Genomic DNA, 19,627 nt, shown 5'->3' on the forward strand with positions numbered 1-19,627 from the left:
TAAGTCGCCTGGAGGGTGATTCCTGTTTTGATCTTTATTGGTTCCAGTTTACTGTTACGTTTCCATCATGTGATTTGGAAATGTTATTATCCAAAGAGTCAGGCACTGTGTGTCTCAGCCCAGCTGAGAGGTATGTACAGGAGAGAGAGCGTGACCAAAGGACTTTGTGAATGAGCAGTGAATTCTCTATTTCCTGCCTTATAATTAATGTATGTTGATGCAAACTAATTGCAAAACATTTTAGTATCTTTGCCCTGAATAGTAGATCACATTTCTCTTTCAAACTTTTGAATGTACTGCTCTAGTAAGAAAATAGGTTCTTTAAAACATCTCAACTGATAATTGCTTCATCTGTCAGATAATAAATAATTGTGTGTCAGGTTAAGAATATTAAATGCGTAATATAGTTGCCACAAACTGCACTAGGCCACTTCATGGCATTCAAAAAATCTTGGTTGTGACTGTCAGTAGTATTTGCGCAAATTAGCAGTGTACAGAGAAAGATAATTGAAGAACTTATTAATTATAATAACAGTACTGGTGATGTATATGTGTGTGCTTTGAAGATTCACACCTAACACGGTAGGGATTTCCCCTGTGGAGTATATAATGGAGAAAGTGGATTGGCTGGCTTCTCCAAACATCACAGGCTTTAGGATGCTATTAAAGGCGAGTCTTTGAATATGCAATTTTATTATAAGCCATCATCTTTTGCAAGAAAGGAATCTATCCTTAATTACTCAGGTAATGTGGTTTCTGAACAGATGAAAATCATTATCAGGTTTGCCTGGGGTAAACGGTAAAGTTTAACAGAGTTACAGGAATAAATTTGTGACAAGAGATGGGAAATTAACTCTGAGTTTTTAAGTGGCTTCGTTTCTTTATAATTAAAATAGAAAAAAAAGTGTTATAATCTTAGGCAATGTTTAAATTCAATTATTCAGAAATAGAGCTTTATTTATTTAATTTTTAGGTCTCAAAGTTACTGCTTCTCCTACCAGGACAGAAATCCCTCAGGCATCAACGGGCAGAATCATGAACAGCGACTTTTCCCAACCAGCCCCGCAGCTCTGCTATGAGAACACGAATGGGTCCTGCATTAAAACTCCCTACTCGCCAGGGGCCAGGGTCATCCTGTACATGATCTTTGGCTTTGGGGCTGTGCTGGCAGTGTGTGGGAACCTCCTGGTGGTGATCTCAGTTCTGCATTTCAAGCAGCTGCACTCTCCAGCCAACTTTCTCATCGCCTCTCTGGCCAGCGCTGACTTCTTGGTGGGTCTCTCCGTGATGCCCTTCAGCATGGTGAGGTCCATCGAGAGCTGCTGGTACTTTGGGGACAGATTCTGTAGCCTTCACAGTTGCTGTGACGCTGCATTTTGTTACGCTTCTCTCTTCCACCTGTGCTTCATCTCCATCGACAGGTACATCGCCGTCACCGACCCTCTGGTCTATCCCACCAAGTTCACGGCGCCGGTGGCAGGAATTTGCATCAGCGTCTCCTGGATTCTGCCCCTGGTGTACAGCGGGGCCGTGTTCTACACTGGCATCAGTGCCGCGGGCATGGAAAGCTTAGTAAGTGCTCTCAACTGTGTAGGGGGCTGCCAAATCGTTGTCAATCAGGAGTGGGTTTTGATAGATTTTCTTTTATTCTTCATACCTACCTTTGTTATGATCATTCTCTACAGCAAGATTTTTTTGGTGGCTAAGCAGCAAGCTCTCAAAATTGAAACCACCACAGGTAGCAACAAACGAGAATTGTCCTTAGAGGGTTACAAAGCCAGAGTGGCCAAGAGAGAGAGGAAGGCTGCAAAAACCTTGGGGGTCACCGTGGTGGCATTTGTGATCTCATGGTTACCATACACAATTGACACGTTGATCGACGCTTTTATGGGATTCATCACTCCTGCGTACATCTATGAAATTTGCTGCTGGGGTGCCTATTATAACTCAGCCATGAACCCTTTGATTTATGCTCTGTTTTATCCTTGGTTTAGAAAAGCCATAAAGCTTATTCTAAGTGGGGAAGTTCTAAAGGGTCACTCATCTACCATGAGTTTGTTTTCAGACTAAGTATTAACACTAAGTCAATTATAAGAATATTTTCACTTTCAGTAGGTGTGAATGAATTTCTATGTAAGAGGAAAATGTGTTCTGAGTTGGAGAAACAATATTGTTCATTGTAATGGGAATGAAGTCATGGACAGATTAAACTATTGTAAAGATGTTTATTGTATTAAATAATTAATAGTAAATGCTTAGTGCATGTCTTCTTCACCCATGTTTTGTATATATCCCAGGCATATGCAATTGTGCTTTCCATATTTGAAATCTCTCTCTTTTTTTTTTTTTTTTTTTTGTGCCTAATTTCAAAGCTTCTAGTTTATTCTGGGATGTCACTCATTCTCATACTGTCAACCTTTTCTTTTGAAATTCTGCATGAATAGCTAGGGCTGGCATAATAATCCAAGACTCTATGGGTTGAACAGCAGAAATCTACTCTCTCTGGAAATCACAGTTCATGGGATGTCAGTATTGGCTTTTTCATGGTTTCTACTAGTCTCACATACTGGCTTTTCCACCGCCCCCCCACCAGGCTGTTTATCTGTGTTGTGGTCTTCTCTTCTTGAAAGCACACCTGTCATATTGGGTCTGGTGGGGTGTTAAGTATATCATTTATTTCTTCACTACAGGGAATCCTCGGAATTAATACCTTAGCATGTATATTTTAGGTGACACAATTCAACTATCAAAGTTTGATTTTAGTAATCAGGTGGCTATCTACTTCCTGCTCCTCTCTGTCAATCCTAACCCCTCTCCCCCTCCATTTTTTGGTGTTTGTACCTACCAGGATTTTAGAGGACTGGTGATAAACTTTTTTTGTACTGAGTACTGAGGAAGAATCTAGGAGCACATACAATATTATGGAACCTGTAAGTAGGCCTTGGGTGTCATCCTACAATTACTGTAGAGATTGTCAGAGAATTGGCAAGGAGAAGATCTACCACATATGGTTGGCACAGTCAACTTCTCCATGATATCTACATAGATTTTGTCACCCGCAAATATGTGTCACAGTTCTTTGTTCTCAAGATAAAGATATCCAATGGATGACTGAAATAGTAGACACGGAATCCTATTGATACTGGTTTCTCGCATCAATTTATCTGTCTGTCTGTATATCTGTCTGTCAGTCTGTCTGCATGTATATCTGTCTGTCAGTCTGTCTGCATGTATATCTGTCTGTCTATCTCATCTACCTATCACCTACATATCTATTTTGAGATATGGATGAAGTATAAATTAGGCACAGCAGGAAATTCAATAACTAGTAACTAAAAGAATTATAGCAATATACCATAGCAAAAGAAATGGGAAGGCAAGAGAGATGGCTCAGAGGATTAAAGTACTGGCCAACAAACCCAATGGCTTGAGTTTGGTCACTAGGACCCATACAATGGAAAGAGAGAACAAATTCCTACAAGTTATCCTCTGACTTCCGGATGACTCCAGTTTGTGTCAAGTTGATACACAGCCAGCAAATACAATCTTTATCAAAGAAGGAGGATTTCACAATGAGCGAGTATGAAGCACAGTTGGGATTTTGAAGTAGAGATGATAGATAGTGCACATTTTAGAATTAGATGTGTGTGTGTGATGTGTCTGAGAGAGAGAGAGAGAGAGAGAGAGAGAGAGAGAGAGAGAGAGGTCATTAAGTCTTTTAATAATAGGTATGGATATGATTTTGTGGCCTTTGAAGGCACACTCTTCAAAGGTTCAGTACTGGACATAATTCAACAATTAAGCACAGTTTAAAAATTAGGTAAAATAAATTAGCTTTTTACTTCTCTTAAGAATTTCCACTTTGTAAGTAGAGTTATAAAAATGGATTTTATAGAGCACATTATTTAGGCAGAGGGGTGATAGAGGAGTACAGGAGTGTTGATGAGGTAACCGCAAAGGTCACATGGATCCCAGTACTAAGCTATCATAGTCCCCAGTTGTGTGAAAACTTCGACTCACCCAGCATGGCTCTGCCTCTGCCTGTTTGTGTCTCTTTGTCTCTCTGTCTGTGTCTGTGCCTGTGCCTGTGCCTCTCTCTCTCTCTCTCTCTCTCTCTCTCTCTCTCTCTCTCTCTCTCTCACTCTCTCTCACTCTCTCTCTCCACTTTCCTGCCTCAGGTCTTTTCCTGGATAACCAAAACAAGCCACTCTCCCTGCTTTCACCTGGCTGTTTGCCTTTATCTTTGTTGTGGAATCTTATCCCCTGGGCACTCGGAGGCTTTAGCTCCCTTGAAATCAGAGGACATGTGATTATCTACACAATACCCTCAAAGCCCTAGGCCAACTAACATTCTTCACAGAGAAGAAGGGGTGGGGCTCCCAGAGTAGTACAGTGGTTGGTCATGAGCAGTTCATGAAGCGGCACCCATAAAATCTTGTGAGGCATCACCTGAGCAGAGTATAAACAGTGCGTTGTTCATACAAGGTCTTAGCCCTCCCTAAAATACATGAGCTGTTAATGGCTGCTGGGGGCCAGCAGCTTGGTGGGAGCCTACAACTTGACCGGATTCTTGTAGGACGTTTCTTGTCCACACTTCTACAAGTCACCTTTATTTACCTCGCTGATTCACCCACCTAGACTTGGTTGAAACCCTCTTTTGTTTTTCTGTTGTTGGTGACCTATGAAAGATGAGAGGATGTTTGTTCATGTCTCTCCAAGAAAAGTTAATGCAACAATGCCATAAAAATCTTAGTTAAAATGGGGCAGGGATAACCAGAAAGGGAGAGCAGTGTGTGTCAAGTCTTGAGAGGGTGACGCGTGGTGACAAGGAGTCATCAGGACTGACATGAGTTGTTGAGGCTCTGCAGCCTGGACTTCACGCATAGCAGAAGCAGCATAAATGAGGGAACTGCGTAGGGACAGAGACTGAGCATACCTCATGACACACATGTCATGACAAGCAGTTTGGATTTCCACACAAGCAGTTTAACGGCGGGGAAAAGGCGAAAGCCCACCTGGTGACAGGGACACACACAGGCTGTCACACTCCAATTTGCTCTCATTGTAACTCATTTTTCGGCAGTCACATAAATTGCTTATAGACTTGCATGCTATGAAGTACAAGCAGCACATCTCAGCAGGTTTAGGATGCACACTTTGTCTGCATGCTGGCATCCATGGGCCCCTGTTGGTTCTGTGTCTGCTCCCTATGGTATGGTCGGTTTCCTGCATGCAATTTTCTAACTCAAGTAAGCAGATTTAACATCCCATGCCCCAACTGAAGAGAGCCTCCTTTTCAGCCATAATGGTAAAGGAAAAAAGAAAATAGCAAGCTTTAATGTGAACAAAATACAATTAACAAACTTACTTAAGAAATATTAGGTTACATAGGAATAAGAAAACAGAATAAGAAACTCTCTGGTCTGAGGCAACAAAGCTAAAACCACTGCTGACTTCTGCTTCTGTAAACCTGTTTGCCCCTTCCTCTATTCTGAAAGGGTAATGTCTGCAGTCTTCAACAGAAAGCCTCTTGTCCTTACTCCCTAACTGAGACCCCAAACCCTTGTTCTTCAAATCCTGTAGGGCTTTGTTATACCAAAGGCACAGTGGTGGTGATTCCTACTGTGAAACGCAGTCACCCAGTCACAGAGGGACTGGATCTTGTACCTCACCCTTAACAGTTCCCCAGACTGACCACACAGCATGTGAGTGACGCTGGGTGTAGGCAGTCGGAGATCTGTCTAAGTCAGGCCCTGAGGAAGTTCAGATGTCACACACAGATCCCTGTCACACTCTCCTGGAAGAGCTGCAGGACACTGGCGGGGGTGAATGGCTACGTCTGCCACTGCCATTGCATAGGCATGAAATCTGTTATTTTACCAACCACACAAGACATGCTTTGGGGTTTTTTTTTTTTTTTTTTTTTTAAGGAAAACACCAATTTTGTTTACCTTTGAATTGTATTTTTTCTTTATTGAAATTCGAGTTTTTTCTCATATATCCTGAATATGGTTTTCCATCTGGATCCACATCCTTTCAGTCTCTCATTAGAAAATGACAGACTTCTATAAAATAATAATAAAATGCAATACAGTATGATATGATATAACAAATATTAACACATTGGAATTGAGCAAAACAAACAAAAAGAAGGAAAAGAACCCTAGAAAAAGCATAGAAAATAGAGACCCAGAAGTTCACAAGAACCCCACAAAAAAAACAAAAAAACAAAAAACAAAAAACACTAAACTGGAAGCCTTAAAATATATGCAAAGGATCTATAAGATAAAAAGAAAGAAGGAAAAATAAATAAAATAAAGTTTAAAATAATGAGATACATTTTTAAAAATTAAAAAATAAAGGAAGGGCCCTGACAGGACATTATGAGACAAGGAACCTCCAAAGATTCCTTTGGGTTCGTTTTCTGAGGCCACCTACTGCTGGGCAGGCAGCCTACCCTCTGAGTAGTTCATTCTCCCAGTGGGACTCCCTTGGGAAAATCTAAATTTTGATCTGCTGGTGGTTATCAATTGAGATAGCTTCTGTGTTAGGGGTGAAGGTATGTGTCCTCTTCTCTTTCAGCCCTAGGACTCAACCTGGTTCAGATGTGTGCAGGTCCTGTGCACACTGCCTTAGTCTCGGGAGTTCATATCTGTCTTGGTCCTGTTGTGTTCTTTGTGTCCCCATCCCCTCTGGCTCCTACACTCTTTCCTCCTCCTCCTCTTTCTCTGAGCCCTGCAGGAAGGGCTTTGATAGAAGCATCGCATGTAGGGCTGACTGTTCAGGAGGAAGCTTCTCAGATAATGGTTGAACAAGACACTGATCTATGAATACAGCAGCAGAATGCCATTAGGAGTCATTTTATGGCAGCTTAAAAAAATAGTTTAGAACCGTAGTATTTGGTTTTACCATAGGTTCCTGGCTAGACTCAGGTTATTGGCCATCCACACACCATCAGATGTGGTTTCCATCTCATGAAGCGGGCCTTTAGTCAAATCAGATATTGGTTAGCTACTCCCATAAGCCTTTTGCTACTATTGCACTAGCATATCTTCCAATAAATATATTTTTAAAAAGATATTTATTTATTATTACATAATAAATATGCCTACATGTACACCTGATGTCCAGAAAAGGGCATCAGATCACATTATAGATGGCTGTAAGCCACTCTGTGGTTGCTAGGAATTGAACTCAGGAACTCTGGAAGAGCAGCCAGTTGCTCTTAACCTCTGAGCCATCTCTCCAGCCTGCACTAGCATATCTTACAGGCAGGGCACCGTTGTAGATCAAAAGGTGTGTAGCTGGGTTGATTTGTTTCTCCTTTGGTACCGTGGAGAGTACCCTCCCATACCAAAGATGCTAGAATATAGGGGTGAAGGCTCTATGTGGCTCCAGCTTGACTCCTCCATGTTCAATCAGTTGTGTAGGTATGAGATAGGCCTCTTAAAATTGGCTGAAGGAAGAGACAGCATTCTTGAACTACTCAAGCTGTAGTTATCAAGTACATTCTTATACACTGTCCATTTCTGTTTTGATCTTGGAACCCATGCAATAAGCACGAGCTCAATTTAAATGCTGCAGAAGTTTTTTTTTTTTTTTAATTAATTATCATGATGTGTGGAGAGTAGATGACATCTTGAGTGAACGTGCACTGTTGACATGAGCACAGCCGTGTCACAGAGGCCAATGCTTAGTCCCATGGAAATAAAAGTCCTTGCCTTGGTGAGAATGGATGTTGACAGCATGTGAGGAAGGAATTCCTCACAGCTGTAGCACGTGCAGTCTCTTTGTCCCAGATGACTGCAGCTGGAGGCCACTCCATACAGAAACCCCACCCTAGGAGACCAGCTAACCTGCCTACTTGTTCTTACAGTGTATATTCCACACTGTGTTTCCAGGCCATCTTCTCATGCCCATCCAAGAGCATATGGTCCACCCAGTTCCAGACTTGTTTGTCTTACTTCTGTCTGTCTTTCTTTCTTCATCTCCTGTTGCTCTGAGTCAGGGTTACAAGCCTAGGGGCTTGGGCCACAGCAATGATCATTACTCTTCTTTGTCACAATGTAATTGAGAAATAAACGTTTAAATCTAGTCAAAATTACGCTTCAAGCAAATCAGCCACAAATTATCTACTGCCACAAATTCCCTACTGCTACAAATTATGTTGGTCCCCTCCCCTCCCCAGTGATCTCCTACTGCCTGCACTTGATGTCTAATGTTTACAAATCTGATGAGGTCTCCTTTGTACAGCTTACACCAACAAGTCTACCCTAGTAGTTGTTGAAAATCTCCTAGGAAGCCTAGCCACTGTGTATCCTAAACCACATAAAAGCAGAGTCTCTGAATTGTAAAATATAAATAATGAGAATCCACATTTAATAATTTCTTCCTTCCTTCCTTCTTTCTTTAAAAAAATTTTTTTCTTTTTTTTTTCTTTTTTTGTTTTTGTTTTTGTTTTTAGAAATAGAGTTTCTCTGTGTAGCCTTGGCTGTCCTGGACTCACTTTGTAGACCAGGCTGGCCTCAAACTCACAGAGATTTGCCTGCCTCTGTCTCCCAAGTGCTGGGATTTATAGATGTGTGCCACTGTGCCTGGCTCACACTTAGTAATTTCTACTTAAAATGTAAAGCTTTGAGTAGAATAGCCTCACTGGAAGGATCCAATAGAGACAATATGAGAAAGAACAAGTATAAGACTTTCTCACTTATAAATGTTGTATAAAAATTCTACCTGGGTATTGTGGCACACCTGGAGGTACAACAATGTGGAGGCTGTGGCAGTAAGTTGAAAGCAACACGGGGTAAATAAACATAAAGATTCTGTTAGTAAATGAGAGAAAAGGGGAAGGAAAGGGAAAGAAAAGGAAGGGGAAATCATTTGACAAATGAGATCACATTTTTAAAAGTGCATAGAAACATGCATAAATAAGAAGCAGCTTACAGACCAGCATGGTATCTTTGCCACATATTCATCTGACAACTTTTTAGTATCTAGAATATATAGGAACACAAATGAATTGACAATGGAAAAAACAATTATTTCAACCAGAAATGGACAAATCATTTGCATAGACAGAGAGACATGAATGGTCAATATGACTACAGAGGTATAACAGATAGCTCTCCCTAGGAAAGGGAACTAGAATAGATAGCTATAGATGGATGGGCAGGGCTGGACTAGGAGGGTCAAGCAGTGAATGGGAGGGAAGAGGGGATGAGAGAGGGAACATGGGGAGAGATGGCTAAGTTGAAGGGCCATTTAAGTGGTAGTATGGAAGTGAGATATCGCAGCAGTTTTTTAAAATATTTACATTATGAAGGTGATATAAAGGAAAGTGCCAGATAAGGGTGAGACAAAGCCTCAAGTGGACATTTCTTCTCAACAAAGGAAGTTCCCAATTCTGGAAACGGGTTTCATCTAATTGAGTTGTTGGCCAAAGGGGTCTCAGGAAGACACCCAAACAATCCAGGCTGTTGCAAGGTTGCTTTCCAGAAACTGGCAGCAAGGCCCTATTGCTGAAGACAACACCTGCACAACTCACTGAACATGGAGAGGTAGACCAGATGCCTGACTAGAGCCTTCATCCCTGCAGAGCTAATTTAACTACAGACTAGTCTTGATCCCAGGAAGGACTCTGCATGCTACCAAAGGAGAAAAGTAGACACCAACCCAGCTACAAACCATGCAGTCTACAACGGTGACCTGCCAAAAGACAGGTTAGTGCAAATGTGTTGTCAACCTTGTAGGGGTAACCAGCCCATATCCTGTTTGACTTAAGGCCCACCCAATGAGCTGGAGCCTGTTCCTGTACACTGCTTGGGTGACTAAAGGCTTGAGACTGAATAGCCCAGGGACCTAGTGAAAACTCAAACTCTACTGGTCTACTAAAAGAACATCCTGTGAAAATCTCCTAAGGACATTCTGCTCTACTCATAGACCAGTGCCTTGCTCTCTCAGCCATCATCAGAGAAGCTTCCTCCTGAAACAGATGGAAACAGACAACAGAGACCCACAGCCAGACAGTATGCAGAGAGGAAGAGACTTGAGAACGCTCAGCCCTAAATGGGATGCCTCATATGGCTCAGGAAACAATGTCTTCTAAACACAGAGGGAACCACACAAATAATAAACTCACAGAGACTGAGGTAGCGCATGCAAAACCTGCACAGGTGCGTACCTGGTGGAGGCCTGGAGCTGAGAGTAGAAGTGGACACACGCCATCCTCCCTCACCCGGAAGCTATCTCCAATTGATAACTACTTGCCGATGAAAAGTTAGTGTTCTGTAAGGGAGTCTCACTGGGGAAACAGCTACTCTTTTTAATTTTTTTATTAATTTATTCAGATTACATCTCAGTTTTTATCCCATCACTTGTATCCTCTCGTCCCTCTCGCTTTCACCCTATTCCCTCCCCTAGGTCTATGACAGAGGGGGACCTCCTCCCCCACTATATGGTCTTGGTAGTCTGCTTATCCTTTCTCTGAGTGCCATCAGGCCTCCCCACCAAGGGGAAGTGGTCAAATACGGGGCACCAGAGCTCATGTCAGAGTCAGTCCCTGGTCTCCACATACTCTTAAGGGTAGGCTGCATGCCCAGCAGTAGATGGCAGTAGATGGCCACAGAAAACAAACTCAGTGGCACCCTTAGAGACTCCTCATCTCAGGGTTATTTGAGGGCTTTAATGCCGCCCCCCTCCACACCTCTCCTCTCACTCCCCACACCTCCCTTCCCACCCCCACACCTCCCCTCCCACCCCCCACACCTCTGCCACCATTATCATGCCTTTGTGCATATTTTATTGCTTCCAGTTTTGTGTTTCTATGGGAGTCCTGGGTGTGAGAACAAGTGGCTCTCTGCATCTACATGTTTCTTGTGACTTTTCTTGTGCTCTTTTTCTTTCCTTTGTTTCTTTTGTCCTATTCAGATTTGACTTTATTTGTTTTACCTTATCATTTTTATCTTATTTTACTATTATACCTTACACATCAGCTTGATTTCCAATAAGGGACAGAAAGTAGATGAATACAAACAGGACAGGAGGTAGAGTAGAGGTAGGGGAAGCTGTAATCAGAATATATTGTATGGGGAAAAAAATCTACTTCCAACACAAACAAAATAAAAACAGCTTACAATCCTTTGCTGAACTTTCCAAATTTGATTATTATTTCACCAAATACTCTCAGCATAATTGTATTAACACTATCTGTAGGATTCAACTTATCTAGTGAAAAAGAGTAACATGAACTTCCACACATTTTAAATTATCTGTTCTTTCTGTTGATGTCCACAATGTTGCTTCGTATCACTTTGTTACTAATGTTTCTATTGAGACGGAAACTTTCCTCATGAAATTTTTGTATACTTTAAGGCATGGGGTGATATGATCTTTCCCTGAGACAGAAACATTTGCTTCTAGCATGACACTAAGAGACCCAGCAGTATCTCCCCATGCTCGTTTGTACCATAAACCCTGAGACAATGAGGGAACAGCCTGCCCTTTTGGGAAATACTGTGGTCCTAGGTTTTACTAGAAGCACTGGCTGTGGGCACGAGGTGGGCTCCTCCTTCTGGTTAGAGCATAAAAACATGGAATCTTTTCTCACTGCCCCGTAAGACAGGCAGAGTTGTGCCGGGCTCTTCACTCTCTCAAATATTTCTTCTAGAATTACATGATATCTGGTGAAATGAAAAAGTCATCCTAAAATTTAAAGTGATCTCGTCTTTCTCCCCAGTGAATCTTGAATAATTTCTCACTGCCTTTGTACCTCTCCAGTGTATTTTGCTCGTTGGTTAATTGAATTTGTTCTTTGATAATTTCATACACGTATAAAGCGCATTCTGATATTACGAGTTTTTTTTTAAATGTTTTCCCCAGAAAATGTTCTCATTTGAAATATTGGTCTGCATTATGCAATCAACCATTACTGTGACAAGATGTTCCAGGGGTGAAATTATTAACACACAGAAAGGAAATCACATAAAGTGTTGTCTGTAGCATAATCTAAAGCGGCTAAGCACTTTCATATCTTGTGGAAACCAGATAATTCTATGTGTGACAAAGATGATGCTTAATCTGCTTCATTGTCACGAAAAGACTTATTGGGGTTCAGAAATAGACTCAACGGTAAGACGTAAATTTAAACAAACCGATTTTCAGCGATCACATCTCAAAATAATGATTGTTTCTTTTACTAGTTTTGAATCCCCATATCTATTTTCTCTGGTTTCATTATTATTAACTATTATTTCTAAAACAATATTCAGATAACGTGGTAATTTTAGATAATATTAGACCCTGCTGTCATGTTGGCCCTAAAGAGGTTGCTGCTGCAGTTCTTCCTCTAAGTATGTGCTGAATATGGTGAGAAGCTACCTCATCATACAGGGAATGGAGAGTGGGGCATGGGAACTTGAAGACCAATGCTCCCCACTTCAAAGCCCCTCATTTTTTCCTTTCTTTAGTTCAGCTAGTCACTGTTAACTTTCTGGGAAATTCCAGAATTTAAATGACCACATTTTCCCAGACATAGTGGCATATGCCTGCAATTTTTTCTTTCATCATCACCACCACGACCACCACCACCACCATCATCTGTGTGTGCATGTTACATATGAATGTATGTGCGCTTACATGTGTGGATCCACACAGTTTGTAAGGGCTTCTTACATAGCTGCTGGAGATCTGAACAGGGGACTTAGGCTTACCTGGCAACCACTTAGCCCACTAAACCATCTCTCCAGGACCCCCAGTACCCAGGATTTTGGGGAAGAAAATCACCTCAGAATAAAGCCTGCCTGGGCTCCACAGTGAGTGAATATTAAAAGTCAAATTTTAAATTACGCATGACCCTGAGTACATCCTTAATTGCTCTTTCTCCACTCTCCACACACTGAGGGCTGCCCAATGGCCACACAGCAGCTTTCTTGCTTACATTCACCCTTGTGGGAAAGCAAGGCTTGAGATCAGTGTCTCTCATTTTACTTAATGTCTTGGGGCACAAAGGTAGCAATGCTATTAATACAGGGCTGCTAAAGAGCAGCCAGAAATTGCTTTCACTAAGTATAGATGTAGCAATCTTATATTTTATTGTAGAATTTTTAAAAAATCACATGCTGAGGTTGCAAAGATCTGCAATAAGAACAAGGCTTCCTTGTGTGAAAATTTAAAGAACAGTAAAGAAACACTATTTGTGCAACACTTCAACTGGCAAAAGCTATGTCCCTAATGGCTGGTAAGTGCTTCGCCACTCACATCACTACATTTCATCACCTAGACATATACTTTTTAGCATATATAATATGTATGGAAAATTTAGATACAGACATCAGTCCTGTCCCAATTTATGACGTCTGCTTTAAATTTTACCTTTCAAAGATGACAGCTGTTCTATGAACTCCTTTTAGATGAGAAAAATACTTAAGAAATCTGCAGAAGTGAATTGTGCATGAACTTAGGTGAAAAAATGTTTGATAAATGACATTTTCCAGTGATAACTGATACTTTATTTACAGTCTTAAAGTTGATTATGGTCACTGGCCCTGCTTTTGTTTTTAGCTTTATATTATTTTGAAAAATATTTCTGTCTTAATTGACAAATAGTAACTGCATATATTTATAAATACAATGTTTCATTAAGAAAGTTTAAGTTAACATTCAAAGTGATGAGTTTTATTGTGGTAGCTTTGTGATTGCATTCCATGGCTTTGGGCAACCGCCCCTTCTCTCTTGCTAATTCTCTCCTTCTCCCACGTGCCCTGCCCCACTTGGCTTCCAGATCATACCTGTTCCTTTACATTCTCTCCCTCTTGTTTTATCTTCCTTGGATTTTCCTTTTGGTGAGAAAAATTTCCACTTTCTGGGTAGTGTCTGACATTATATCTAAAATACTGGTGCTAAGACATTGTGATTGTTCCAAGATCCTGCACCCTCCTACCCCTTGATGGACACAGGAGAGTTCCACACCACCTCATATCCTGAGACGTGAAAAGTAATGGAGGAAGATGGAGGAATAGTTATGGAGGGACAGTGAGAAGATTGGCCCTGTACGTGTCATCGTGGCTGGGTGCGTCTGTAACAGCCGCTTCGTGTCATCCCAGATTCATTCCATGATGAAGCTTAGCCTCTCAGCCCTCCATCTTTAAGAGGAAACTGAGTCACAATCGGTAATTTAGGATGCACCTTAATCCTGTGTGTCTGATGACTTTGTAAGGGAGCAAGAGACACCTGCAAGCTGAGGGTAGACTCCAGGCTCTCAGCTTTGAGACAGTGTACTCTCGGTGTAAGCCAGCTGTCTTACTGTATTCTGTTCTAACAATTATAGAAATCTAATGCAGCCTTACAAAAGGAAAAGGAAGAAAGATCAGTTGGTTAGAGATTTCACACCCAAAACATAGATCTAAAGTTGAGTGCATTGATAGACACGAAAAGTGCATGTTGAAAAACATTGACATTGACTACGTACGTAAGCCACGGTTGTCATACAGTATAACAAGCATCCCTATGACAATTGAATTGCTTAACTTTCCCATGACTTTTCCGCTGATTAATCTTTTTAAATGCTATGTTTTCAGAATTGTGAAAGGGTTGTTTTTTTACGTTCCGTTCCATCACCATTTCATAATTTTGTGCCTTAAGTTATTTTCTAATTTTGAAATTAATACTTACTCTGAAAACAAACTCATGGTAGATGAATGACCCTTTAGAACTTCCCCACTTAGAATAAGCTTTATGGCTTTTCTAAACCAAGGATAAAACAGAGCATAAATCAAAGGGTTCATGGCTGAGTTATAGTAGGCACCCCAGCAGCAAATTTCATAGATGTACGCAGGAGTGATGAATCCCATAAAAGCGTCGATCAACGTGTCAATTGTGTATGGTAACCATGAGATCACAAATGCCACCACGGTGACCCCCAAGGTTTTTGCAGCCTTCCTCTCTCTCTTGGCCACTCTGGCTTTGTAACTCTTTGAGGACAATTCTCCTTTGTTGCTACCTGAGGTGGTTTCAATTTTGAGAGCTTGCTGCTTAGCCACCAAAAAAATTTTACCATAGAGAATGATCATAACAAAGGTAGGTATGAAGAATAAAAGAAAACTTAGCAAAACCCACTCCTGATTGACAACGATTTGGCAGCCCCCTACACAGTTGAGAGCACTTACTAAGCTTTCCATGCCCGCGGCACTGATGCCAGTGTAGAACACAGCACCGCTGTACACCAGGGGCAGAATCCAGGAGACGCTGATGCAAATTCCTGCCACCGGCGCCGTGAACTTGGTGGGATAGACCAGAGGGTCGGTGACGGCGATGTACCTGTCGATGGAGATGAAGCACAGGTGGAGGGCAGAAGAGTAACAAAATGCCACATCACAGCAACTGTGAAGGCTACAGAATCTGTCCCCAAAGTACCAGCAGCTCTCGATGGACCTCACCATGCTGAAGGGCATCACGGAGAGACCCACCAAGAAGTCAGCGCTGGCCAGAGAGGCGATGAGAAAGTTGGCTGGAGAGTGCAGCTGCTTGAAATGCAGAACTGAGATCACCACCAGGAGGTTCCCACACACTGCCAGCACAGCCCCAAAGCCAAAGATCATGTACAGGATGACCCTGGCCCCTGGCGAGTAGGGAGTTTTAATGCAGGACCCATTCGTGTTCTCATAGCAGAGCTGCGGGGCTGGTTGGGAAAAGTCGCTGTTCATGATTCTGCCCGTTGATGCCTGAGGGATTTCTGTCCTGGTAGGAGAAGCAGTAATTTTGAGACCTAAAAATTAAATAAATAAAGCTCTATTTCTGAATAATTGAATTTAAACATTGCCTAAGATTATAACACTTTTTTTTCTATTTTAATTATAAAGAAACGAAGCCACTTAAAAACTCAGAGTTAATTTCCCATCTCTTGTCACAAATTTATTCCTGTAACTCTGTTAAACTTTACCGTTTACCCCAGGCAAACCTAATAATGATTTTCATCTGTTCAGAAACCACATTACCTGAGTAATTAAGGATAGATTCCTTTCTTGCAAAAGATGATGGCTTAAAATAAAATTGCATATTCAAAGACTCGCCTTTAATAGCATCCTAAAGCCTGTGATGTTTGGAGAAGCCAGCCAATCCACTTTCTCCATTATATACTCCACAGGAGAAATCCCTACCGTGCTAGGTGTGAATCTTCAAAGCACACACACACACACACACAGTACTGTAATTATAATAAGTTCTTCAATTAGGTTTCTCTGTAAACTGCTAATTTGCGCAAATACTACTGACAGTCACAACCAAGATTTTTTGAATGCCATGAAGTGGCCTAGTGCAGTTTGTGGCAACTATATTACGCATTTAATATTCTTAACCTGACACACAATTATTTATTATCTGACAGATGAAGCAATTATCAGTTGAGATGTTTTAAAGAACCTATTTTCTTACTAGAGCAGTACATTCAAAAGTTTGAAAGAGAAATGTGATCTACTATTCAGGGCAAAGATACTAAAATGTTTTGCAATTAGTTTGCATCAACATACATTAATTATAAGGCAGGAAATAGAGAATTCACTGCTCATTCACAAAGTCCTTTGGTCACGCTCTCTCTCCTGTACATACCTCTCAGCTGGGCTGAGACACGCAGTGTCTGACTCTTTGATCGATGACATTTCCAAATCACATGATGGAAACATAACAGTAAACTGGAACCAATAAAGATCAAAACAGGAATCACCCTCCAGGCGACTTACAGAGGATCATGTGGCTCCATTACATTGGTGACACCTGGGGAGGAATTAGCAAATGGTGCCTCAAACACTGAAAGCTTTAATAAGGTGAAGGTTTCCTGTAAAGTTGTGACATCCCTATAAAGACTGAGGGCTTTTACACTTCATTAGTCAAAGATGTCCTTCACTGAAGGGAAAGGTCTAATGCCTGCATCTCCTATCTCCACCATCAAAGCGAGGCACAGTGTGTGGAAGGCCTCCTCATGGTCTCAAGGTGACATACCCACACTTAGGAGCATCATTCTGGAAGGCTCCATGGGGAGCTAGGAGCAGGAAAAATGCCCCATGGTTAGATGGGACTTTGGTAAAAGTCAGAGCACTTGGTGACTTTGTGGGCCTGGAGGTATCAGTTGTAGAGACATTGTGCAGGTGCCCTTCCCCAGTGTCCTCTACCTCAGACCTCAAATAACACGAGCAAAGCTCCAGGTGAGCTAGTGGTGAGCTGCCATTTTGTGTCGACGTACACCAAAAAGGATGGATCTGTTGTAAGCTTGCTCTGCACGGCCTCAGATGAACACAGAGACGGCAACTCTTCTCAATAGTGGAGTGCTGGTTTGCTCAGCTGATGTCAGCATCAGGACTTTCCCACCTACTTAATTCCTTCCTTCCTAGAACTTCACTCAGTATTTTATTTCCTGTGTAGCTCACTCTGAATTTTTTCAAAATTTTCTCTTACACTTTCATTCACTATTGTCTCAGAAGGGATTCCCTCTGGAAATAGTGGGGCGTTAAAAATTATTTCTTAGTAACAACTTAATTCACTTAGCAAATAGTTATTGTCTAGAAGCTAATATCACTGAGGGGAAAGGACACAGAACAGACATGTGCATAGTAGCCTGGAATGCAGGCAAGGAAGTGGGAGAGTTAAGAGGATGAAGGTTAGAGGAGACACTGCTTGTGTTGGGGCCTCTCAGGTGGGCTTTGCTGTCTTTACAAATTTACTCCACCATAGGTTACTCCAGAGACCCCTGCATTTATGTTTTTTCTATATGGTATACAATGCTAAGCTCACTTAGTACTGTCTTAAGAAATGATGCAACATTGTCTCCTGGCATTAGTATAGTGTGCATATGTATGTGTGCTTGAACAAAATGAAACATCCAAAACATTTCCTGTGCAGTTCTTGAGAAGACAGTCTCTGCCTTGTACTTCTGGAAAAGTTGGAGTAGTGCTTTTCTTTTTTTCTGACCCATTCACAATGGGATTGAGTCTGAAAACAGATATGGCTGTAGCTATCCTAGCTTCAGAATTTAGTATATAAAACCTCTCCAAAATATGGTTTCTTAATTAATGTTTTTAAGTTATATTAAAACAACAAGAAAAACAAATACTAATGAAAACCTACCTAGTTAAATATTTCTTTCCTAGAACTTCAGTTGGTATTTTCTTTATTGTATAAACCTACTTGCTCTGCATGTTTTCAATTTTTTCTCTTGCACTTTCAATCACTACCATCTTAGAAATGAACCATTCTGGAAATAGTAGGGGCAGTGGAGATCTGCAAGCTATTCATACAAGTATCTTATTTGTAATTATGCTGCCTTTATTCTTTACATTTGGATTCCAGGTCTTTCTGTGGAGAGCTGGACTCAATATTTCTCTATGCAAGACTTGTTGGTGAACTCATTTATTGGGCTTGCATTAAAAGTCTCTTGAATAAAGCATGTTGGTGCTTTTTCTTGCAGAGAACATTTCTATCATTGCTTTGGTTTTAGATTCTACAGGCCTGTTTTGCTTTGCAGTCAGCACTTCATGGACAACATTCCATCTTCACCCCCAGTTTACAGGTGAGAACTCAGCCACACAAGCGATAAATGACTGAGCCCAAGGGAAGCCAGTGAACGATGTGGCTGGACTTGGGCATTTGAAACCCAGGCGGTCTGGCCTGAGGAGCTCGCGCTGGATCCTGGCCTTGTGCATGGGCTGTTCACACAAAAGAAAGAACCTGCTTCCAAAAACAAACCTGCCATGTGCAGTCATTAAGGTCGGTCTCTAAGCTATTACCTTGTTTGTTCTCTGTTAATGTAAGTAGAGCAAACTATCGCTGGGTTCTCTTCAACTATTAGTCATTAAACATTTTAGAAAACCAAATAAAGATGAACAGTGATGCAAGTTTTTAAGAGGAAAAGTCTAATGGACTATCATTATGTGGCTGAAAATTTTAAAATTGGATCTGGGCTTGGTGGCTAATGCCTTTAATCCCAGCACTTGGGAGGCAGAGGCAGGTGTATCGCTATGAGTTCAAGGCCAGCCTGGTCTACAAAGTGAGTCTAGATAGCCAAGGCTACACAGAGAAACCCTGTCTCAAAACAACAACAACAACAACAACAACAAAAATTGGTAATGTGTTTGCTTTAAAAATATTTTTAGATGTTTAAATTTTGCAAGACAATATTACAAATATTCAAATAGCATAAACAAGATTTTACCAGCAAACAAAATTTGTGGTAAATTAGCATTTTCTGTAGCCATCCAATATTGTGATTTATAAAGGCAGAAATATATCTACCTGGGAGTGAAAAATATTTCACAGTATTACTTAAGTGTTATAACAAATGGTTTTTACAGTAGAGCAAATGACAGCTGGAGAGGTCTCTCAGCAGTAAAAGTGCGTGCTGCTCCTCCTGAGGACCTGAGCCCCACTCCTAGCACACACCATGGGCAGTTCACAGTCTCCTGTAGCTCTTGCTCCAGGGGACTCAACAAACTTTTTACCTCCACAGGCACCTACATTCAAGGCATACATCTACACAGACAGACAGACATACAGACAGACGTGTGTGTGTGTGTGTGTGTGTGTGTGTGTGTGTGTGTGTGTGTGTGTGTGTAGCAATAAAGAGGGAGAAAAAAGTGCAGAAACA

At 41.3% G+C, this 19,627-nt stretch overlaps 2 protein-coding genes across 2 annotated transcripts; one reads left to right on the forward strand and one right to left on the reverse strand.

Moving 5' to 3' along the window:
- Positions 1-997: 997 nt before the first annotated feature.
- Positions 998-2,070, forward strand: LOC127205224 (trace amine-associated receptor 8b-like). Its single transcript, XM_051164416.1, has one exon. The coding sequence runs from the start codon at positions 1,036-1,038 to the stop codon at positions 2,068-2,070; it is 1,035 nt and encodes a 344-aa protein (XP_051020373.1). The 5' UTR covers positions 998-1,035.
- Positions 2,071-14,663: 12,593 nt separating this feature from the next.
- Positions 14,664-15,736, reverse strand: LOC127205223 (trace amine-associated receptor 8b). Its single transcript, XM_051164415.1, has one exon. It carries the CDS (start codon positions 15,696-15,698, stop codon positions 14,664-14,666), a length of 1,035 nt encoding a protein of 344 aa, XP_051020372.1. The 5' UTR covers positions 15,699-15,736.
- Positions 15,737-19,627: the final 3,891 nt, after the last annotated feature.

This window comes from Acomys russatus, chromosome 21, assembly GCF_903995435.1.
Source record: "Acomys russatus chromosome 21, mAcoRus1.1, whole genome shotgun sequence".
Taxonomy (NCBI): domain Eukaryota; kingdom Metazoa; phylum Chordata; class Mammalia; order Rodentia; family Muridae; genus Acomys; species Acomys russatus.